This window comes from Pelophylax lessonae (genome assembly GCF_965119305.1).
Source record: "Pelophylax lessonae genome assembly, chromosome: 5".
In the NCBI taxonomy this organism is placed as follows: domain Eukaryota; kingdom Metazoa; phylum Chordata; class Amphibia; order Anura; family Ranidae; genus Pelophylax; species Pelophylax lessonae.
This window is the reverse complement of record NC_138772.1, coordinates 491,312,044-491,336,792: the sequence shown is the minus strand read 5'-3', so window position 1 is coordinate 491,336,792 and position 24,749 is coordinate 491,312,044. Positions and strand designations below refer to the sequence as shown.

The following is a 24,749-nucleotide window of genomic DNA, read 5'->3' as shown; positions in this document are numbered from 1 at the left end:
CTGGGCTTTGCCCACATCTGCATTCAGTGTTGCACTCTGACCCTTGTTTACTGCATGGTATACCTCTCACCGATCCCTCCTCCCTAAATCCCAGTTTAAATGTTTCTCCGACCTGTTGGCCATCCTTGGGTGCAGTCTGTCTCAGCTGTATAGCCAGTAACTGACCGCAAAGCCTGCCATGTTCTCCATCAACCCAAACCTCTCCTTCCTGCACCAGTTCTTCGACCCCTTGTTTAGTTCTTGAAGCTCCGGCTGCCACTCTGGTGTGGTTCGTGAGAATACTACCTTGGAGGTCCTCTTCTTTATGTAGCACCCTTGTCTTAATGCAAGGTTGCTGTTAAATTTAGTTTGCTGTGCCTTAACTAGCTTGGCTGTAATTATTCTGTGGTCATTGAGCTTCCTCTCTTAATCTGGTTTGACTGCGGTTCTCCCTTCCGTCAGTAGGTGGCACTGTTGCCTCTGACACTAGTGTGAGAATTACAGTTAAACAAACTGTTAATGTCCATGTGTCTCTCAGCCAATTACAGTGTCACTACGGCATTGTGGGAGATCTTATTTAAGAGGGGGGAGGTCCAATAATCGGTCTCTTCCCGCCCGGACCCCTTGGGGGAGGGTGTGTGCTGCTGTTTGCTGCTGACTAGGCCTGAAGCCTGAGGCCTGGTCAGATACCTGGGATTCTGCTGAGGAAAGCCAGCGACCCACATGGGAAAGATCATCCACAGACATCCAGTAACCTGTGTGAGTAACCTGCTTGTTTCTTATGGAGGACAGCTGTCCAGACAGTACAGACCACAGAAGGGGATTGTGTCTAGTGGAGAGAAGATGTCTCCCAGATCAATCTGAAGCTCATGGATACCTAATGATTCTCAAGGTCTGCTATCCTGTACTGCTGTCTGAATACCTGTCTTTTGCAATGGGAGTCTGCCTAATAGACTGTTCTTAAAGGGTGTCCTGGACCCTACCCCTCTCTCCCCCAGTTTATTCTTGTCCTGTTGAGAAGAAATAAACTATTCTTTTACTTCAGCATAAAAGTGACTGGCGCCCAGCATTTATTTTACCTGCATCACTACCCACCATGCCTGACAATCCACACCCACAGGAGGTATGTAGCCCCTCTCTGCCTCTGAAGGTCATCACTAGGCCCTAGGGGGTTCTGGGGGTCCGCTACATCTAATATAGCAGGCAAGTCCCTGAAATCATTCTTAAGGATGCTTCATCTTTCTCTAACTTTGTCATTTGTACCAGTATGCACCATAACATCTGGTTCCTCCCCAGCCCTGCTAAACAACTTTCCATCTGATCCGCAACATGCCAAACCCAAGCACACGATAAACAACAGTCCCATACCACCAGTATTTGTCTATCTTTGCTCGTACCCCTGGCTTCGTCCTTACTATTTAATGGTTGTGTGTTTACTAAATATGAAGATGCAAGGTATATATAATGCTCCAATTGCCGCCTGACACCCGCGATCGTTCCCTGCTGGGAGAGAAGAACAGACAGTTGTTGTACACACAGCTGAACGTTCTTCTCCCTGGAAAGATCATAGAGCCCCTGTAATCCTTCTATATAGGTAATAATGCAAGGTATATGTTTATAATGATGTTATACATATACATTTTTTTCTGTACTATAACTTATTGTGCATCCCACAATCTGAATGACTTGCCACTGTCAGTGTGGATAGGAGCCAATTTACATGGCAGTATGTCTGCAAAGAAGAAAAAAACTCAACAAGCTCGTCCAAAGGTCGCATAGATAGCGTCTCTGCTGGGGACTGTATCCAGGACCACAGCAGTATATGTACTCAGTTCTAACTACTTACTGTCCCCTTATACTACTTCAGACTGACTTCTGGCTTTTCTGATACCAGTCCCCAACCACTGTAATTTTCCATACAAGCAGCTGCCAGGGAAGCAGAAGATTAGTTAAATTAGGTCAGGAGAGGAGGATCAGAAACATGAAAGAAATTTCATAATTCAGATAAACTCCGGCCAGTGATGCATCAGCAGACAAATAATCAGGACACGCGGTCATTGGCCATCAGGATTTTTTGTCTGTGATATCTACCTGGGGACTCATCTAAACCAATTCTTTTGGGAAAACGAAAGTGATATAAAATATATCTTTCATGATTTTAAACATATCGGTAGCTGAAAAAAGTGGCAAGGTAAAGATCAGATTGCAAAGAGTGGCTGTGCATTCTATCCCTGTATAACTCACCACCTACATTTTGCTGTTAAATATAATGGTAGCTATTCTTATAAAACTTTGGATCTCATTTTTTTTAATGTCTATTTTAAAGTTTATACTTTTAAAACATGGATCCTCCACCAGTGGTGTATTTAGGTTTTGTGCTGCCCTAGGCCTGACTAAACTTGTGCACCCCCTAATTGAAATATGACCCACCCCTTCCTGTAAAGGCCACACCCCTTCCTGTTTATGACCCGCCCTTTCATCTGTAAACCACAGACCACAACCACAGTGTATCAGAGCCCATCAGTGCTGCCTTATCAGTGCAGCCTCATCAGTGGCCACCAGTACAGCTCCATCAGTGGCCACCAGTGCAGCTTATCAGTGCCGCCTCATCAGTGGCCATCAGTGCAGCCTATTAGTGCCCATCGGTGCAACATATCAGTGCCCATGAGGGCACTATATCAGTGCAGCCCCATCAGTGAAGCTTATCAGTGCCGCCTCATGCCCATCAGTGCAGCCTCATCAGTGCCCATCAGTGCAGCATATCAGTGCTGCCTTATCAATGCAGCCTCATTAGTGCCCATCAGTGCAGTTTATCAGTACCCACCATTGGCAACTCATTAGTGGCCATCAGAACAGCATATTAGTGCCCAACAGTGCAGCATATTAGCGACCAACAGTGCAGCATATCAGTGCCCATCAGTGCAGCATATCAGTGCAGCCCCATCAGTTCTTTTAAGATATTTGGACTTGTGTTTGCTGCCACTGGTTGTAATCATAGGATTATGTCACTTATTTGTATAATAAATAGGAAGTCCAGAGTCATTATACAAATAAGTGAAATAATCAGTGGCAGCAAACACAAGTCCATATTTTTTTGCTGCCCCCCTACAAAGTGCTGCCCTAGGCCTGGGCCTTGTTGGCCTAGGCCAAAATACAGCACTGTCCTCCACATTCTGACTGCTGGTATGCGTTGTACATACATTGTTAACAAGTGTGTGGCTGCACCACAGATAAACAGCAGTGGCTTCACTGGACTGATCACCCACCTTGAAACTGGTGCGGATAAAGCCTGCAGGAGTGAGGAACAAGGTAAGTACCCCCCTCCCCTAGAGTAGACAAACACTTACTTTACAGGGTAAGATGCAAGTAAAAGTTATTTTCAGCCCCATTTTCAGACCCTCAGTAGAAGTCTTTGAACGACGAAACCGGTCAGGGTGTGAGCATCGCGGCTATCAGAACAGCAGGACGCCAGGCGGGGACTCAGTAACACTTGCGGACTTTCCTGAACGCTGACGAGCTATGGAAGTCTGGTAAGCTCCCATCTGGTATCCCGAGCTGCTCTGTGCTCTATTCTTCTTATGATTTTATGTTTGAAGCTGATTTTATCCTATGTTTGTGTAAGTGCATTTGTGAAGGGGGGTTGTTGTTTGGGCAATAAATTTTTTTTGGCAATACTGCTCTATGTGCCCCTACTTTTATCTTTCCTATGCACTACGCTGGAGCACTGCATGTTTTTTGGATGATCAGCGGTATACACTCGTCTCTACAAGTGGATCTTGGAGATTTCTTTGTCTTAGCACGTTAACACGTTAACCCCTTCTGTTCCAGTGTCATTATTACAGTAACAGTACATATTTTTAGCACTGATTACTGTAGTAATGTCACTGGTACCCCCAAAAGTGTCAAAAATGTCAGTCAGGGGTCCGATCTGTCAGCCGCAATGCCGCAGTCCCGCAAAAAATCGCAGATCGCCGCCATTACTAGTAAAAAAACAATAGAAATTACATAAATCTTTCCCTTAGTTAGTAAACGCAATAACTTTTACGCAAACCAATCAAAATACGCTTATTGCGATGTTTAACAAAAATATGTAGCAGAAAACAAATTGGCCTAAAATGTTAAAAATTTTGATTTTTAAATTTTTTTTTTTGGGGAATGTCATATAGCAGAATGTGAAAAATATTGTTTTTTTTTTTCAAAATTTCGCTTTTTTTTGTTTATAGCGCAAAAAATAAAAATCGCACAGGTGATCAAATACCACCAAAAGAAAGCTCTATTTGTGGGGAAAAAAAGGACGTCAATTTTATTTGGTACAGCGTCGCACGACCGTGCAATTGTCCGTTAAATTAACGCAGTGCCGAATCGCAAAAATAGGGCCTTGTCATTAAGCAGCAAAATCCTCCGGGTCTAAAGTGGTTAAGCTAAAGCACCCAGTTGGCTCTAGTACCTCCCCACACTCTGTAGTTAGCTCCGCCTTTCTCACTGGTGTTAAAATCATACAGTGAGGGTGTTAGCATCTTCACTGCATCCCGGGCACCTGCATCTCTATTGTCCCCATCATGCACTCAGTGGGTGCCATTCAGGAGATCAGATCTGTGGGAGCCATTGGGAGACCAACTGTCACTTGTAAACTTGTTTACAAGTAATAGTGGCCAGCAGAGAGCAGAGGTCCGAAGCCAGAGCTGGTGGAACTGAGTTCCAGCTGAAAAAAAGCCCTCAGTATATTTATGATGATTTGTTCAGTTTGAGAAGAATCATACTATGTATGGATCTGATTGTCTGTATTCCTGAACTGTGTAATTAAGTCAGTTCAGGAAATTTGTGATATGCCGATTTTCCTGAGGACTGGTAAATGTAAAGAGGGATAGATCACCGCTACTACCGACCAGCATAGGTGAACAAACGATAAAGAGCAGCCACAGCCTATATGTCTCCAGCACCCCGCCCACTGGCTTAGTCATGGTCCCCCTATCGTTTGTTAACCTGGGCTGGTCGGCAGTTGATCCAGTATCAGAATAATACTAACAAAGAAAAGCCGCTCAGGTGAGACAAAGCATTCCAGTGCGAGTCGGATCCGTCATCCAAATACTTCACAGCCCAAAAAAAAAAATTGACCACACTCAGGAATTGATGAAAATTGAAGTATTTAATTCCTCATCAAGGATTATTACAGACTGTACATCACAGGGACATGCGACTGGTTGACGCGTTTCACGATTCTGAAGATCCCTTATCAGAATAAGCCTGCACCCCATGTTCTGGAACACAAGGATTTACTTTCACCTCTACTTTGAGCAATGCCAAAACCAATATAAAAGGTCTCATGCTGATTTTCCTGTTCTGCAATTATTTTTCTCAGTATTTTCAGCTGGTCTGACAGATGTGTGGAGAACCACACAACTGAGGAATATACACTCACCGGCCACTTTATTAGGTACATCTGTTCAATTGCTTGGTAACACAAACTGCTAATGAGCGAATCACATGGCAGAAACTCAATGCATTTAGGAATCTAGACGTGGTGAAGGCGACTTGCCAAAGTTCAAACTGAGCATCAGAATGGGGAAGAAAAGGGATTCAGGTGACTTTGAACATGGCATGGTTGTTGGTGCCAGATGGGCTGGTCTGAGTATTTCAAAAACTGCTGATCTACTGGGATTTTTTTGCACCACCATCTCTAGGGTTTGCAGAGAATGGTCAAAAAAGAGAAAAGATCCAATGAGCGGCAGTTGTGTGGCCGAAAATGCCTTATTTATGTCAGAGGTCAGATAAATGTTCAAAGGGCTTCAAAGGGCTAGTCTGCCCAAAAGTGATAAATAAAGTTCATGTATGTTTCAGAAGGCCTGGCTGTTAAAATAGAATTCTGGGTTTAATATCATTTTAAAGCGGTAGTAAACCCTGTGAAAATAAATGAGCAAGCCTCCCTGCAGGTTAAAGCCATAATGATCTAACATGCAGCACATTTTTAAATCGTGCTGCATCCCAACATGCTTTTTGGCACATGAGTTCTTATGCAATTTAGCAAGGTGTCTTGGGGTGTCATTAACAGTTAAAGTGATAATAAACACACTGTTTAATTTACATTGTCCCTTCTGTTGCTGTATGTGGATGATGGCACTATAATTATTTAAATTAAAAAAAAAACAATGAAATGCCTTTTTCCTAATCGATATACATTTGTCACATGGCTCAGATCTTTCCCAGCCTGTCTGCAGGAGACACAAGCAGGAGCTTATAGTCCTCTGCTGCTGGTCACATGTTTAAAAAGCCTTTGGAATACAGAGCAAAAACAAATAATTAACTTCTTGCCGACCTCCCCACGTATATATACTGTGGGGCGGCGGCATGCACGTGTGCCACCAGCGACCATCTCCCACTGTAATTGGACACTGCGGGAGCCAATCAGCAGTTTCTGCTAAGCAGGAATACGGATCTCTATCTTCTCATAGCCAAAGCACCCCACACACAGTTAGAAAGCACTCCTTTGGAGCACATTTAACCCCTTGATTGCCCCTGATGTTAACCCCTTTCCTGCCAGTGTCATTAGTACAGTGAAAGTGCATTTTTTAGCACTGATCACTGTATTGGTGTCACTGGTCCCTGAAAAGTGTAACTTCGTGTCAGATTTGTCCATCGCAATATCGCAGTCCCGCTAAAAATCACTGATCGCCACCATTAATAGTAAAAAAATATAAAAAATTTAAATTCCATAAATCTATCCCATAGTTTGTAGAAGCTATAACTTTTGCGCAAACCAATCAATATATGCTAATTGGGACTTTTTTTTTTACCAAAACATGTAGTAGAATACATATTGGCCTAAACTTATGAGGAAATTCAATTTTTTACATTCTTTTATTGGGTATGTTTTATAGCAGAAAGTATAAAACTTTATCTTTTTTTGCTTTATGCTTTTCAACTTTATCTTTTTTTTGTTTATAGCACAAAAAAAAAACTGCAGAGGTGATCAAATACCACAAAGAAAAAGCTATAATTGTGGGGAAAAAAGGACATCAATTTTTTTGGGTACCGTGTCGCATGACCACGCTGTTGTCAGTTAAATTAACGCAGTGCCGTATCGCAAAAAATGGCCTGGTCACGAAGGGGGGTAAACCTTCTGGGACTGAAGTGGTAATATCAAGAAACTGTTTCTTAATTGTCATACAAATATATATTTTAAATAAAATCGTATTTATTTTTTGGCAATAAAATGATTTCTGCCAGTCACACAAGGTGTGTCACATCCCTCCAGCCTGTGTCTTAGAATAAGAGGGAGGTGATTCCTTCATTAATCTACATGTAATATCCCACCCCTATTGTGTTTAGCTGGTTAGTGGGCATGGAGGAGGAGGAAGGGAGTGGGCTGTCATTTGCCACTGTGTATACACCCACATGTGTGACTCTATAGTTACATAGGCTGCAGTGTTGGGGGTAACTAGTTACAAAGTAACTGATTACAGTAACTACATTACTTTTTTGGTAACGAAGTAAAGTAACTAGTTACATTACTAATATTGGTAACTACACTACTTTACTAGGCTATAGGAGGTAACTACACTACTTTACTAGGCTATAGGAACGCGCTTTCCTGCGTTACCCAAGCCGTGCGATACAATCGTTATTTCGAAGAATAGAGAGGGATGAAGTTTATGACTTTTTGTTGCACTTTATGTTTTATTCAGTGTTTTCAGGTTTTGTTCTCATGTTTCCCAAAGCCTGTGTTTATACAATAAACTCTATGCAGAAAGAGTGCCATGTATCTTCTTCTACACGGTCAATTAAGAAAAAGGAAAGTAAAGTAATAAGTAGTGAAGTTACTTTTCAAATGCAGTAACTAGTAAAGTAATCTCATTACAATTTACAGAAGTAACTAGTTACATTTTTTGAGTAACTACCCCAACACTGATAGGCTGCTCAGATGTGATAGGGAGGAAATGCTCAGCATAGAAACTCAATGAAAACTGAGCATGTGCAGAGTTGCCAACCCTTCTCTGCAAAATCCTCAGCTGAATTGGGGACATTGACAGAATGGGGAGATAGAGAATAGCAACCAGGTTTTTTTTTTTGCAGAATACAGAAAACTAATCCCACAGTGAGTATGAACAACAGGTAATAAAGCATTTATAGATAGTTTTTCATAATGTGTGTTTAATGAATCTTTAATGGCACCACAGCTTACCTGAAAAAACAATGCATGTTTTTTGTGCACTACAGCAGGGATTCCCAAACTACGGCCCTCTAGTTGTTCAGGAACTACAATTCCCATCATGCCTAGTCATGTATGTGAATGTCAGAGTTCTACAATGCCTCATGGGATGTGTAGTTCTGTAACAGCTGCAGGGCCGTAGTTTGGGAACCCCTGCACTACAGGAACACGTGCCATTTTGAATAAGTTCCCGTATCGCACAAGTGTGAACAAGAGCTTGAGGCCTGGTAAGGTGCAATATGTTAGATTTTTCTTCTTGGATTTAAATACACTTGAACTCGTGCAGAAGTACTATAAATGCAACATGCAAGACATATGTTGGGTCACATTCTTCAGTCATAAAGCAAGGAGGACACAGCTGGTTATATAGAAGAAGAAAATATGTTGCAAGCATCTAGTAGTAGTTATACTTTTTTTTTTTTTTTTTTTAACAAGAGCTCCACTCTACCCTTCATCATGAATGCATTCTTTTACATTTTGAGACATAAGATCTTCCATCAAGTGGAATAACTACCACAAAAAAAAAAAAAAGAAATAAAATGAGGCAAGACAAGGACAACAAACAACTGGTTACATAACAAAAACCCAGTACAATGTCCTCAGGAAACATCTTTTTTCTGGCACAGTGGCACCTCAATCTGAACGAGATTATAATTCTTCAATGGTTGGCTCCACTCTCTGAACTTATATCCATTTCAAAGCCAATAGGTGGGTGTGTCCTTACTACGGCCAATTTTCAGCTGATGGCTTTGTATATAAGGCTGGTTCATCGCGACTGGAGGAACCACAAGGAAGCGTCCTGCTGCAAATTAATTTGACAGTACAGATTGCATACTCTACAATTCAAAAAAGCAAGAAAGATTTTTTTTTTTACCTTATTGGGCAAACAATATCATGGCATCTCAGAATAGAATCCTAATAAAAGGGGGGAAAATTGTAAATGATGATCTGTCGGTTTACGCAGATGTATACATTGAAGATGGGCAGATCAGAGATGTTGGAACCAACTTGCGTCCTTCAAGACCAGAGGGCATAAAAGTGATCAATGCGGTTGGTAAACTGGTCATCCCTGGCGGGATTGATACACATACTCACTTTCAGTTCCCGTTCATGGGATCCCAATCTATAGATGATTTCTTCCAGGGAACTAAGGTAAAATTTTATTTTGACGTCTTCACTTTATTTATTGCTATTTTTTCAAGTGGAAGCATAGTCTTTAAATTATTTTAACGTGGGAAGCTTGATATATATTCTGTCATTAATGTGTAAAAAAAAAAATATATATATATATATAGAGGGAGAGGGAGAGTATAAATTATATAGCATATAAACAAAAAAATAATTTCAGTGTGTATGTTGTAATTAAATAAGAAAAAGGGAGTATCTTCATTCGTTTAATTCATACTCTGGGTTGTCTTCCTGCTGTAGTGCTTCACAATACTTCTGCTTTTCTGATCCCTCTTACAGTGCAAGTCTGAAAGTTCGATTGACTGGTTGAAAACAGTCCATGGTATGGACTAAATCTCAACTCCAGCCAAAACATGTTTTTCAATTTAGATATTGGAAAAGTTTGAGTCTCTGTCAGGTTCTTTTTGTTATGCATGTCCCTATCAGGGGTATTTTCTATCATTTCCTGTCATTTCTTGTATGAGCTCTTATCTATTGTCTTGGTGTACAGGTACAGTAAAGCTGACCATACATCAAATCATTGGTGGGGTCAAATCCATGTTTGTTTTCAACAATTCAAAAAACTCAAACGATGAAAAATTTTTCTGGAATGAACACATTTTTTGCAGTGTATGTGGTTTTCGTCCAGGAAATGTATAAAATATTTTAAAAATCTTTATATCATTATAAATCATTATAAATATCTTTATATCATTATAATTATTATAGATATCTAATTATATATATATATATATATATATATATATATATATATATATATATATATATATATATTATTTTATTATATATTATAATATATAATTATAATAAATATATTATATAAATATAATATAAATGATTATAAATATTATACATAAATATTTATTATAAATATATTATTATAAATATAAATAAACAGTATTATAAATATAAAATAATATAAATATTATATTATTATAAATATTATAATTATTATAAATATAATCATTATAAATATCTTTATATCATTATAATTATTATCATTATATAATTATATCATTATAATCATTTATATCATTATATCATTATAAAATCTTTATATCATTATAAATTATTATCATTATAAAATCTAATGTTAAAAAGCAAACAAAATATTTAGGTACTTTCAGGACAACATTCGTCCAGTTAATGTAGAAAGAGTTTTCGTACGAATGTTTGTACAAATATTCATACAAATGTTAATTCAAAAATCTACTAGTGTATAGACAGCTTATCCAGTTGCCTATTGAGCACTTTCATCCCTTTCCTGCCCAGACTATTGTACAGCTTTCTGCGCTGTCATACTTTGCATGACAATTGTGCGGTCATGCAGCACTGTACCCATATGACATTTTTATAAGATAGAGCTTTCTTTTGGTGGTATTTATTCACCACCGGATTTTTTAATTTTGGCTAAACAAACTAAAAAATAATCGAAACATTTTGAAAAATATAAAAGTTTTTCCTAGTTTCTCTTATAACATTTTGTAAATAAGTCATTTTTCTCCTTCACTGATGTATACTGATGAGGCTGAACTGATGGGAACTGATATGCGGCACTGATGTGCTGCACTGATAGGCACTAATAGGCGGCACTGATGGGGTTGCACTGATACGGGGCACTGATAGGTGGCAATGATGGGTACTGATAGGTGGCACTGATAGGCATCACTAATGGACACTGACAGGCAGCACTGATTGGCAGCACTGATGGGTATGGATTGGCAGCATTTGGGGGCACTGTTGGTGATCAGTGCCCTGATTATCAGTGTAGATGCCCCCTGTGTGGATTGCCGCTTACTGGCTCTCCTCTCCTCACTTGCTGTCAGTGTGAGGAGAGAACTGCTTATAATTCTGTTTACACTGTGATCAGCTGTGATTGGATGGAGCTGGTCAAATGGTAAAGAGCCGCTGTGATTGGCTCTCTAACCCGATCTGTGATCAGCTATGTCCGACATCGATCACAGATCACTGCTAATGCTAGCTGCAGGGGGCGGACGGAAAGCGAGATCATGGGAGAACGTCAATAGATGCCTTCCCGGAAATGTGCAACTGCGCTGTAGCCTTCATTCGGTCATAGCACAGTTGTGAAGAGGTTAAATTGTATTTCACCCCAACATTTTATATTCCTGATATGTATCTCTTGTATCATATACCTTTGTTAAAAAGTATCCTTTTCTCTATGTATTGCTTCCATTGTGTGAAATACCTGGTGGTCCTGCAAGTCCCACTGCTTTCCTATTTCAAAATGACCATTATAGGCATGAGAGCACATCCATCCCAGTGTGATCAATTTTCTGGCTGTGCTGGGAGCACACCCTGCCTGTCCTCAAAAGGCCAAGACTCGTGCTGACATGCTCCCTGCACAGTGTACTGCTGTTTTTCCACCCCCAGCTCTCCAAGCCTCTTATGATGCTAATACATATACACAAGTTTTGCCTTTCATTTCTTTTGTAAACTGAAGGTATGGCTGCACATATACTTCAAGTAGTGAAATGTCTCCCAGTGTGGTCACAGACCAATAGAAAAGGCTGACATAAATGGACCATGTAAAAAGGCTTTTCTTTGCTCCAGTTTAATAAACCATACCCCTTGCTTTTATATCAACATTAACACAATAAAACCTTTTAAAGATTATTTACCCAATACTTTGTCCAGCCAAAGGTGATCAGCGTGTGGTTCTCAGGTTGGAAGCACAGTAACGGCACACTGAGTGCCATCGGGTCCCAGTTAGCTTCAGTGCTGGAACTGTCAGCTGTCAGTGACAACCATAGTCCAGCACCAAGTCCAGAAGTGGAATCAATCAACTTAATGGCAGGTGGGATGTCATAGCACTTCTTTTCAAATCTGAGGCTCAGACAAAGCTGATGCAGGTCTGTAATATCGCCCCTGCTATAGTGACCTGTTGCTGACTGATTACAGTCAGCAATTGATCACTGTCAAGCAATTTTCACGCTACCCTTCTCTATTGGTTATTTATGTAGCGCACCCCCTAGGGAGCCGCAAGTGGAATGGGATTCCCCACCCTGCACAACCAGGCACACTGAATTTTCACAGGCACTCAGTCAGAGAACAGTATGTGACTTTGTTTTTTTTTGCTTTATTGCGGGTAATAAACTTGGATAGGGATGGGAGTTTATGCTTGCAGAACCCAGCTATGTCACCCTGTAGTGGTTTGTGGCAAAGGCCCTTTACAGGCAGGGACTCACAGCCTCTATACTTGGAGAACAGAGGGGGTGACACAACTCACAATTTCCCAGCACTTCCTCTCTGTGGTCACAGATCCCAAAACCACCTCTTCAGGCTCTGCAAGCCGTCCAGGCTGCAGCAGCCCCTTTCATTAGCCCCCTAGGCTAACTTCTCCCACAGTCCTCCAGTCTGACACTCACCAGCTCACCCAGCTGACTCATACCAAATCTCCAGGGCATGCTGACCTGATCCTGTTGTCCTCTTCTTGCTCCTGCGTCTCCAGCAAAGGATTCCTCCATGTGTTGTGGAGGATTCCCTACAGCACCTGAGCCCCAGGCCCGAAGTCACCCCCAGACTAGGGGGCGCCCTCAAGGGCCACTGAAAGCTTCCTCAGCCCTCCATCTCCTATTTCAACCCAGCTGCCCCTGCTGGCATGACTCATGCCTATTTATGATATAAGCTGCCCCCTTCCAGACCCTTTTTGTTGGAGATTGGTCGAGGAACTCATAAATATGCCAAACAGGTTCCACCCCTATGTCTAGAAATTCTCCAATGTTCCAGAGAACAGGGGGAGCCACCAGAAAGGCTGCTTGCTGAGTCATCCAGCCCCTGAGTCACTAAACCCTGACCCAGATTCACAACCTAGGCCTGACTCTCAGCCAAACCATTTTACCTACACTAACAACTAAACTATGTACACTAGCACAATAAATAGAGGGTGCTACATTTACATGCAGAAAAATTGATCTGGGAAGCAAAAATCAACCTTATATTTCCCAGATCACGTTCTCCTGTGTTTGAATGTACCTGTCTTTACTCGCATATACTGTACATGTGTTTATGCACCTTTAGGGTACCTAATCTGCCACACTGTGCGTTTTTAATGTTGTCTAGCCGCAAGTATAAACAAGCCATAAATGCATATATCACTACTTGGCAGTGTGTTTATTAATAATTAATGCTAAGCAACACACAAAAACCCCTTTGCAGAGGTGCGACCTTTTGCTGCGCAATTTTTAAATGGAGTACGCACCTTCTTTACATGTTTCTTGTGCATAGGGCAGCCCATTGAACTTTATTCGATGGTCTGCCCTTTATAGCCCTTTAATATGGGCTTTTATTACTGGGATTATTTAAAAATCTGTATATTATTATTACTATACAGGTGCGAGCAGGTCTTTTCTGACATCTTTTGTTTACATGTAAAAAGCAGGGGGTTTTTTTTGCTAGAAAATTAAGTAGAACCCCCAAACATTGGAAGCTGCTGTGGCCGTGCCCCCGACCCAACTTCCTTCCTCCCCAGCAACAAAAAAAATCGGGGCAGTGGGCCGCATTGCCTGCGGTTCTGGGCCGCATGCGGCCCCCGGGCCGCTGGTTGGACATGCCTGCCCTAGAGAATAAAATGGTGGGTGTTACAATTTTTTACATCACACGGTATTTGCGCAGCTGTTTTTCATACGCAATATTTTGGGGAAAAATACCCTTTTTTTTTCATTCAAATGCAAAAAAACAATAAAATACCTAAAGGTTTGGTATAATATGAAAGATAATGTTATGATGAATAAACAGATACCAAACGTGTCACGCTTTTAAATTGCGCACACCTATGCAACGACAACAAACAACGTAAGTTTTATTATCCATAGGCAGCGCTTTACAACTTTTTACAGGTTACCACTTTAGATTTACACAGGAGGTCTGGTGCTAGAATTACTGCCCTCGATCTGAGGCCCATGGAGATACCTCACATGTGTGAAGCAATCGCTGTTTTTGCACACATGTGGGATCTCTCTTCTGCCTTCAAAAGCTTTGAATCCTACCAAGATCAGTATGATCCAATGGTTTTTTCAAACCCCGAAGGGTTTGTTTACAACTGAGAAATCGGAAGTGATGAAATGCTCCATCCCTTCCAGTTTCCTATACCATAGAGATGATTGGAGCTGTTCCGGTCTGCAGCCAGCTCTATAGTCAGCCAACTGAACCACCGGCTGATCCATCGGGTGGGGAGTGGGGGACATTCCCTCCCCCCTCCCACTGCTTGTAAAAGCAATCCAGCTGCTTATTAGCCACTAGGATTGCTTTTACAAAAAAGCAGACTGTCAGCTGTAAAAAAAAAAAAAAAAAAAAACAATACTGCTGCAGGCATCATCCCAGTATAAAATGCAAACAGAAGGAGCAGTGCTACTACCCATACAGCTCACCAATAAATGAGCTCCCGGGTGCCCGATCCACAGCCGTTTAACTGAGTACAGAAAGATGATCGACATACCAGTAGTTGCTCTTAAAAAATATTCATCTTTATTTAGGAACCACAGAACACAACTGCTGATACGATCAGTTGATGCGTTTCAGCCTATAAAGCCTTAGTCATCCCAGTATAACCAATTAAAGTCCAGCGATGTACCGGTATGTCGCTCGTCATTAAGTGGTGAAAGCACCTTGTCAGCCTGCTTGTGGATTACAGTTAGTCAGGGTAGAGGAGACACTCCAGTGTGATGATTAATCATCTTCTGATGACTTCACAGCAGAAGACGTATTAAAGGAAACGTGTGCTGAGAGAAATATGGAGGTTGCCTCACGACCTCGTTTTTGTGTTTTAGTTCTGGAACAAGCATGCAGCAAGTAAAATTAGAAGTTTAAATAAGTACACTTCTTCCAAGTTAATGACTTATGCCTTTCTGACTTCACTTGCTGCATGCTTCTCAGTGCGTCAGAAAGTACTTAAGCCAGGAAAATGTGATTTTCAGAAAAAAGTCAGGACTGGCAATTTTCATATTTCTCTTGCCACAGATTATCTTTAACTTGGTTGTGTTATTTTAGGACAATAGTATTAATGCTGTCTTGTTCACATGGAGCGTACTATAGCATACTCCTGTGTGATGTCCATGTTTACCTACTTGGGGATGAACAAGTGTTCTGTGCATCCACATGCAGGCAGTCCCAATCATGTCAACTGGGATGCAGCGGCTGCACAGACTTGCTCCTAATTTGACATTCATGTGGGTGCGAGTGCATGGCCCCGAACGCAGACAGTGACTGCACTGCCCAATTCTTCCTCTGCACTTCTTTCTTCTGGTACGCCTTACTGGAAGAAGAAGCCCTCAGGAGAGCTCCTTATTGGTCAGTACGGTTACATGGCTACAGTGACCAGTGCCATTGCAAGCTTTATGTTGGATATTCACTTTGGGGCTGTGTATTGTGGTGCACAGTGTATGGACTGCCAGTATGTGTAGCGAGGTCCAGAGGGGTGGCTTAAATATTTGGAGTTTGTTCACCTTTTCATTTTTTGGGATAAGGTGAACTTACCCTTTACAGCAAAACTAAACCCTCCTATCCTTTGCAGCCAAGAAAGCTGCCATCTTAGCTTCTGTTTGATCTGCAGTTGCCATGATGCTGCACATGTGATCAGCTATGAGTCCAGCCATTTGATGGTTTGACAGTTGGGTTGGGAGCACACTCAAATGTGACCGTTGTCATTCCCGGCATGGCTTGAATGTAACTGTTTGGGGAAAAAGTTAAATAGATGGATTTAGTTACGCTTTAGGTCTCTTAGATCTTCTTTTTTTAGCCCTAGTTCACACTGATGTGATGCGGGAAATGCACAATTTTTTCTTTCGTTTCCCGCATCGCTTTGCACTGCTTGGCCTCCATGCGACCTGCTGCGGGTGTCAATGTTAGTTTAACAACACCCCGAAACGCAGTGCGATTTCCAGAATGTAGACACCCATGCAATGCAGCTCAGGTGCGGGGAAAAAAAGGGTCCGCACCGCACAGACATCTTATGTGATGTGTACAGGAATGCGGTACAATTCCAGTGCGAATATCATGCAGTGTTCTTCATGCACCAGTGTGAACTTAGGCTCAGTCTACTTAACCACTTAAGCCCCAGAAGATTTTACCCCCTTCCTGACCAGGGCCTATTTTGCGATTCGGCACTGCGTGAATTTAACGGACAATTGCGCAGTCGTGCGACGCTGTACCTAAACGAATATGGCGTCCTTTTTTTCCCACAAACAAAGCTTTCTTTTGGTGGTATTTGATCACCTGTGCAATTTTTTGATCATGCGCTATAAACAAAAAAATAGCGTCAATTTTGCAAAAATAACAATATTTTTCACATTTTTTTATATGAAATTCCCCAAAAAAATGTAAAAATCAAATTTTTTTAACATTTTAGGCCAATTGTTTTTCTACCATATGTTTGGTAAAAAAAAAAATCGCAAAAAGCGTATTTTGATTGGTTTGCACAAAAGTTATTGCGTTTACTAACAAAGGGAAAGATTTTTATCATTTTTGTTGTTTTTTTTTTAACGCGTAATGGCGGCGATCTGCGATTTTTTTGCGGGACTGCGACATTGGGGCGGACAGATCAGACCCTTGACTGACATTTTTGACACTTTTGGGGTTACCAGTGACATTACTACATTAATCAGTGCTATACATATGCACTGTTACTGTAAAAATGACACTGGCAGTGAAGGAGTTAACTGTATTGGAGAGGGAGGGGTTAAGTGTGTCCTAGGGGGGTGTTTTTAACTGTGATTGGCTGTGGCTTGATGTGTAAGAACAGTGATCAACGGTCCTACATAGTAGAACCGTTTGATCACCATTCTTACACAGGGAGAACTGACAGGCGGCTTTGTTTATACTAGCCGCCTGCCTTTCTCCTGCTGTCACGGACGATCGCGAGTGCCCGGCGGGCAAACGCGCGGGGGGTCGCGCTCGCTCCTAAAACCCTTACAGGCTAGTGACCTAGCCCTACGTCGATCTGCCTGTGAGGGTCTGACTGCCGACGTAAATAGTCGTGCGGCAGTCGGCAAGTGGTTAAAGCAGAACTAAACCCTCCTATCGTTTTCAGCCAAGCAAGATGCCATCTTGACCTTTGTCTGATCCTCAACTGTCATGATACTACGCATGCAAACAGTCATGACACCAGCCATTTGAGGGTTTGACAGTTTGGTTGGGAGCACAAGCAATGTGACAGTTACATTTCTGGCGTGTTCAGAGAACGTAAATCTTTTTTGAAACTGTGAAATCAATGGGTTTAGTTCTGCTTTAAACACAATGCGTTCATATGTAACCTGAAGCTTGAGCCTCCGTGAGGGTTAGAAAATGGGACCATAGTACAGTCTCTGTGGCAGGGCCTCTACTCTGCTGCACCTTGTGTAGAGCAAGTGGGGTCCCCAGTTGACATTTTCTTTGTACCTAGGCACTGTACTCAAGCTGGTCATACATTATACAATTTTCTTGTTCAATTTCCTTTAGATTTACCTTCAACTATGTAGTGCAAGAGCGTGCCTGATTACATAAAAATTAAAAGTGTTTTGGTTTGACCTCATATTATGTGGTTTTGGTAAATCTAAAGGAAAATTGTACAAGACAATTGTATAATGTATGGCCAGCCTTAATCAGGTTCCTTACAGTAAGGTGGTCCAGACCATAGATGTCTTTTAAAGGCATATGGCAGAGACAACATGAACAGGGGTTGGTGGAATACCAAGGAGTTTCCAGTCATAACTTCCAAACCAGCCTGCAACCAATCGAATTAACCTGTCTAACAGTATGCGTTAAAAGCAGGGGTTTAGTTGCACACATTTGCAAATACATGCGTTAGCTGCAGGCCACGGCAAGGCCCCCTGATATCTGCAGACCCTAACTCTACCTATAAAGAGTCTCCACAATGGGAGCACATGTATTCTAATGGATAGATGGAGGACAGGTGACTGGAGGGAGCCCACCAGGTGTCAGTGTGTTGCCTGACCAATATAACAACAATACAAAAAATGGTCACTTCCCCCACCTATAACTCACTCCAGTCACCTGTACTCCATCTATCCATCAGAATGCATGTGCTCTCACTGTGGAGACTCTTCAAAGGTAGAGTTAGGGTCTACAGATATTAGGGTGTCTTGCCGGGGCCTGCAGCTTACACATGTATTTGCAAATGTGTGCCACTAAACCCCTGTTTTTAATGCATACTGTTAGACAGGTTAATTCGGTTGGCCGCAGGCTGGTTGGTAAGTTGTGACCGGAAACTCCTTGGCTTTTTTGACTTGCGTTTGCCCTTCCAGTGCTCCTTGCTGTTAAGACCAGTTATAGGTGGGGGAAGTGACCATTTTTTATTGGAATACCCAAATAGTAGCACATATTCTCAAGCTGACAATTCCTGGATGGAGCTCAAACATCTCCTGCATACAGCTGACAGACGCAGCATCCAATACAACGTAGGTTGCCGCGTTCACTATGTACTGGTCCAGGTCATGACTGCAGCAACAGGAATTTAGGAAAGATATAGGAAGCTCATAGTTTCATTTTCTTAATAAAAAAAAAAAAATCAAACCGGCACATTGTGGTATGAATTTATATTGAATGTTCTCATCGCCAGTCTACCACAAATGTTAGCTACTTCTGCCATCTAATGGCAAATGTGTGTATTACAGTAGTGCCACTTTTGTGACAAACATTCTAGTCAGTGTGATTTAATCACAAGTAAAAAAAGAGCACACTGTTTTGGAACACATTGAGACAATATACAAAACATTCTTGCTATTGCTAGTTTGGTATCTTCTGTTAAAACGTCTGACTTCACAGCAGAAAGCTGCACCAACTCCAGAGCTCTGGATGTTGCCCTGGATGCTGCAGATTAAAGTGGAACTAAACCCTCCTATCCTTTTCAACAAGGAGGAGGTTGAAATAGTCAAGTTGATAGATAACCAAGGAGTGAATTAGGAGCTTTGTGGTGTCGTTGGCTAAGAAGGGGCATATTTTGGAGATGTTTCAGAGGTTGAGGCGGCAAGATTTGGACAGTGATTTGATGTGGGGCCAAACGGAGAGTTCAGGATAACATCTAGCACCATGGCATGTGGGAATGGACTGTTAGTTGCGCCACTGATATCAATGAAGCTGTCAGGGGAGAAGCACAGGGGGAGGAAATATCATGAGCTTAGTTTTGGATCGATTGAGTTTTGACATCCATACTAAGGAGTCCGTTAATTAATGATGCACGAGGACACTTATGGGGTGAGCTGAGGGGTAGAAAGACAGATTTGAGTTTTGTCTGCTACCACTGAGATGCGTGCAGGTAACCAATACAAGTGAATAAGTGTGCATCAGCTGCAAGGACTCACCTGCACAGCCAAGTTTGACAGGCACAGGTGCATGGACGCCAACACAGAGTCTGTGCATCCAGATCTGTGCAACCAACCCTGTTCTGCCTGCACAGCCATGTCATTTATTCACAGAAATCTGTGAATGAATGGACTACAAGTTCCAAACCCCAGTGCCGCAGGCAGACTTGTGGGTGTGTCAGGACTGCCCTCTGGTGGAGATGGAAGGTAGTAAGGTTAATTGTCCCTTCACTGGGTGAAGGATATTAGGGGAAGCCTAATTGAACTGTGTTAGGTCCCTCCATTTGGAGCTCTGTAACTTTGGAAAAAATGAAGTATATGACTGTGAAGAAACAGATACCTTTGTTAGATGTAGATTTTGTGAACTTTATATATTCCAAGTAAAGAATTCACTTTTCTTGAAGAATACCAATCCTGTCTGGACAATTGTTTATTATTTAAGGGAGTTCTCTTCATAAAGTACATACTTTGTATTTGGAGTAAAGTAGGAAGACAATGAGTTTGGGCCCTGTAGTGGCACTGGTTAATCTGGCTTTGCCAGGCTGATTGCTTCCTAGAGCTCCCAGCGGTGTGGGTAGTAATCTTCACACCCAGTGGTACTTCCTCTGGTGTTTTGGGACTTTTGGTCCCTGTGAAAGGGAAATTAGGGGGCCCCAGCAAGACATCCGCAAAGCCACCGTGAGGCCCTGTGGTTGGAGCTCCTTTCAGTGGCCTGTGTGGTGTAGAGAGCCCGGGGTTCAGGAGACAGATCTCAAATTGCCCTGAACTGAGAAGAAAAAGGTAATCTGGGCCCCAAGGAGTTAACTGCTCTGCATGAAGTAACCTGTGTTAAACAGAGCTCTATATAATTGTACTATTTAATGACCAAAAGTGTTATACATTGAATCTTTTATCCAACTTTTAAATTATTGCATATGTTTTTGTCCTATTTCCAATGAGGCATTAACATACCTCCCTAGACCCAGTCTATCCGGACAGTGTGGTCACCTGCTGACTTGGCACCATTCAAAGGCAGCTTAAATCTTCAATAAGACGCAGAAATCAAATCAAGCACAATTTTACTTTAGCTAATTGCAGTACAGAGGATGTTTTTTTAGTCATTGTAAGAAGACAATGACTATCCTAAGCCCTGGTCTCTGTAAATAACTAACACAGAAGATGGAAGAAATGGAAGAAGTAGCACCTTACAAGAAGGGAAGGCAGAGGAAGATACCAAAATCCCATTAGTAAACAGGTTGCAGTGGCTCAAAACCACCACTAGATGTCAGCATACTTCAAAAAATGTAACCTCATGCAGTTCAACACAAGACAATAACTGAAAGAAGTTGTCCTGCAAAAAACACACACAAGAGGACACAAGCTTCCCATGCATTATTACCAAACAATTTATTATAACGCCACAGCCAAATTAATACTAACAAACATATAAAAAACAACAGGCATGTAACACAGATGCTTCAGCCAGCTGACGCGTTTTGGGAGATTCACTACCTTCCTCATAATAGCTCTGAGGAAGGGAGTGAGTCTCCTGAAAAAATGCCAGCTTTCTGACCAGATGGTTTTATGATGGGACATTTTGCCAATGGCTGAAGCATCTATGTTACATGCCTGTTGTTTTTATGTTTGTAAATATTCATTTAGCTGTGGAGTTATAATAAATTATTTGGTGGTAATCCAAGAGGAGATTGCGCCCTCTTGCGTGTGTTTTTTGTAGTTTACTGAGAATTTCCCGATCTGTGGAAGGCTGCACAAGGAAAGGTCACACGTCTAAAAGTCTTTGGGAACATTTTGTATTGAGCATTGGAGTGGTTTTTTTTTTGGATTTAGAAGAACGGTGTTCACCTTTCTTATCTCAGAAGGTTAGTAGGTATTCTAACCTGGCAAAGAAAAGAAACACAAGCAAAGCAAAAGCTCCAAAAGACATGTATGCCAGAGCAAATAAGTCAGCATAATCAGGGATATTCAACACTGCAATCTCCAATCACAGTGGCAGTGTATGAACAAAGCTTGGACCTCTGTGCACTGTGATCCCCTCCGCATACCATAGATTATAGCTATTTTACTGTTAGCAATTTCTTTAGAGCCACTTTTGGAGATATTAGTTTTCAATTCATGCTAATTTCTTCCAGCATGAAAAGCTCACACAAAATAACTACCAGATGTCACACTGACCCCAAAAATTACAGAAAATCACGTTTCTTTTCCATAGACCAACACTCAGCTGCTGTATGTTCATATGCTGGTGCGTGTACTGCTTAGTAAACCACAATTGTTAGCGACTCCGTCCATCACTATTAGCGAGTTTCTGAAATGTACTTTGTGACTAATATGCACAGATCTGCACTACGGATAAGCAAAACTTTAGAGTTTATATTTCTTGAAATTTGGGGTAAGTTTATTGAAGTCAACAGGGAAGGGAAAAGTAAAGCCTAATTGACGTTTTGGTTTAAATCAGATAAATACATTCTGGGTGCATCAAATCAAAAGGTGTGCAAAGTCTTACCATTTTTTTCTTAAGAAAGTAGCCAAAGCCTGAGTAAAAAAAAGCCTGTCCCTTGCCAGCATGCTGTAGAGAAGTACCATTGTGATCTTTGTGGAAGCAGTGGTTTCTCTGCAGAGATCTGAAGATGCCCCCTGCAGAATTACACCAACAGCTCTGCAATCAGTAATGCTCATACTCCCTGCTGATTGGAGAGCTCTGGCTCTGATTCAGTAAGAAACATTTTGGACCTGTGCAGGAAGGCCACTGCTAAGGTCTCTGCTGATCAAATTTAAAGCAAAGCTCCACCCAAAAGGGGAAGCTCAGCTCGTTCGCAACCTCCCCCCCCCCCCATCCACTGCCACATTTGGCACTTTTTTTGGGGGGGGGGTGGGGGGAAGCAGGTGCCTGGTCTTGAAAGGTACCCGCTCCCACTTCCTGGTAAGATCGCTGATTGGCGATCTACGACATTTGCTGCCCCTCCTCCTTCCCCCTGCTGCATTCTGGGACAAACACAGGTTGCAGAAGATGGAGGGACCATTCAGAAAGTGCAGCGCATGCGCAGTAGGAAACTTGCTGTGAAGTCTGAAGCTGTGAAGCCCGTTTCCCTTACTTACAATGTTAGTGCCTACACCCGAAGCCGATTGACGAATCGGCTCAGGGTGCCGACATTGCGGGATCCCTGGATAGTTAAGTGTCATTATTATTATCAGCAGCTACAGTATTTACTGGAACTGGAACTCCTTTTTAAACTGAACTTTTAGTTGGGCTTTAAGGTGGTCTTAAGGGTACAAGGGGCTTTAAATGGATACTGAGAGATGCAAAAGCTCATTTTATCTAATCTGGACTTTTCATTGTGCCAAAAAAAAAAACAGAGCCTCCTTAGCCTTGTGTTTTTACATATTTTTTTAAGAGTAAAAACAAGTGAATAAAGAAAGTAATGTGACAGTACACAAATAGTTAAGGCATACACAAAGAGGGAAAACAAATTACTAAGTTAAAGAACCAAAAGAAGAAAAGTGTTCTTCGTCCAGCACCATGTATCATGTATGCATTGCTGCAACAGCTGATGTTTTTATTTCTCAGCATCATCAGCTCCATCTAGTGGTTATATTGTGGTATTTTCTTGAATCCTTCTATTTTTATGATTAAAACACATATGATCTGGAGAGAAATTAGACTAACAACATTTGTTTTGCCCCCATTCACACAGAATGAATGTAAATGCAGCTTCAAAGGACAAACAGCTCTGTGTTGTGACAGACCCAACCCAGACAGGGGCTTTTGGAGGGGAATGCAGACTAGCTTCTTGCCTACTGACTATGGGCCCTATTTGAGGGGGCTCTATTCTTTGGGAGGTGTGTGCCGGGAAGACCTTTGGAGTAGTTTTCCTTCTGGTTCAAGTCCATGTCTCCCTGAAATACACAAGCTCTGAGAACTGGAGGACCTGGATACAGATTAGGGGGCATCTGTGTTTTGTTGGGGTACAGAATCAACAGCCCAAACCAGCTTTAACTGCTTCAATCCCCTCCTAGACTCAGAGACTCAAAGCAGAAGATTATAATTGTCTCAAAATAACCTGATGCTAGGGGTCTCCTGCTGTTATGTGTAATTTGGTTATTAAGATGTTTTGTGCTTACTGTTAGATTGTGTACCATTGTGTGCCTCCTAGGTGTGCATTCCCATTGTTATATGAGTGACCTATTGTTTCTGTCTGTTTGCTAATCCTCCTGGAGATTCCTACAGAATGTGATTAGTCTTGTGTCAACTTTACCTCGTTACTTAACCATTGAGGGATTTTACACCAACGTGTAATATTTGTTTTTATTGTTCATGTGGGGGCTGCCCCTATTTTCGAAGTGTATAAAAAAGTGTATTTCTGTTTAATAGTTAGTTCTTTGGTTTTACCTCAACATCTTGTATGCGTATGATGCTTGGGGTAAAGGGCTGGTATTAGCTATCGGTCTGCTGGAAGGATTTGGAGGGCAGGAGGCACCATTTGGCGGAAGCACCCAGTCAGAGTGCCAGGCGGTCCATCACATGTGAATTTTCTAAAAATATACCCCCTAGTCTGCATATCTCAACCCCTGAGCCAGTGACCAGAGTAATCTTTCACTTATAGAGAGAAAATGATCAATAGAGTAAGTTAGCTTTTTTACAATCCCTTTTAGACATGGAGCAGACCTGTTCCTGCCCTTGGACTCCTTTAGGTTCCTACACAAGGGGGCAGAGCCCCTAAACAGGAGTTTCCTCCTGCAGGACTGGATTCAGGAACACTGCACTGGCCTTCGATACTATTTATGGGTTCTCTCCCCACCTTCAGGGCACACCTCCCCAGGGTTTGGCTTGTGTTCCAAAAAAATATTTAGGCGTCTTGTTCTCCCACTTCCTCCCAATATACTTCTATTATACTATAAAAGACAGAGGGAAGTAACAGAATAACAGCTCCAGATAACCAACCCCTGCCCCACTGATTACAGGGGAGCCAAACTAAATGTACCTAGCAGCTTGCTCTACACTAGGAGGGTGCTACTTTGGATAGACTATACATGTTTAGGTATAACTCTATTTCTAACCTGTGAAG

At 41.8% G+C, this 24,749-nt stretch overlaps 1 protein-coding gene across 2 annotated transcripts in view; it reads left to right on the top strand.

The window, feature by feature from the left end:
• Nucleotides 1-24,749, top strand: part of DPYS (dihydropyrimidinase) — a 149,316-nt gene that overhangs the window by 14,441 nt on the left and 110,126 nt on the right. Inside the window, exon 1 of one of the 2 annotated variants that reach the window (XM_082257921.1) lies at nt 8,956-9,337. The exons of the other annotated variant lie outside the window; for it this stretch is intronic. Coding sequence (XP_082114047.1) covers nt 9,080-9,337 — 258 coding nt within the window. The 5' untranslated portion in view covers nt 8,956-9,079. Of the gene's footprint in view, nt 1-8,955; nt 9,338-24,749 lie in introns of those variants that run through there. 2 annotated transcript variants of the gene reach the window in all.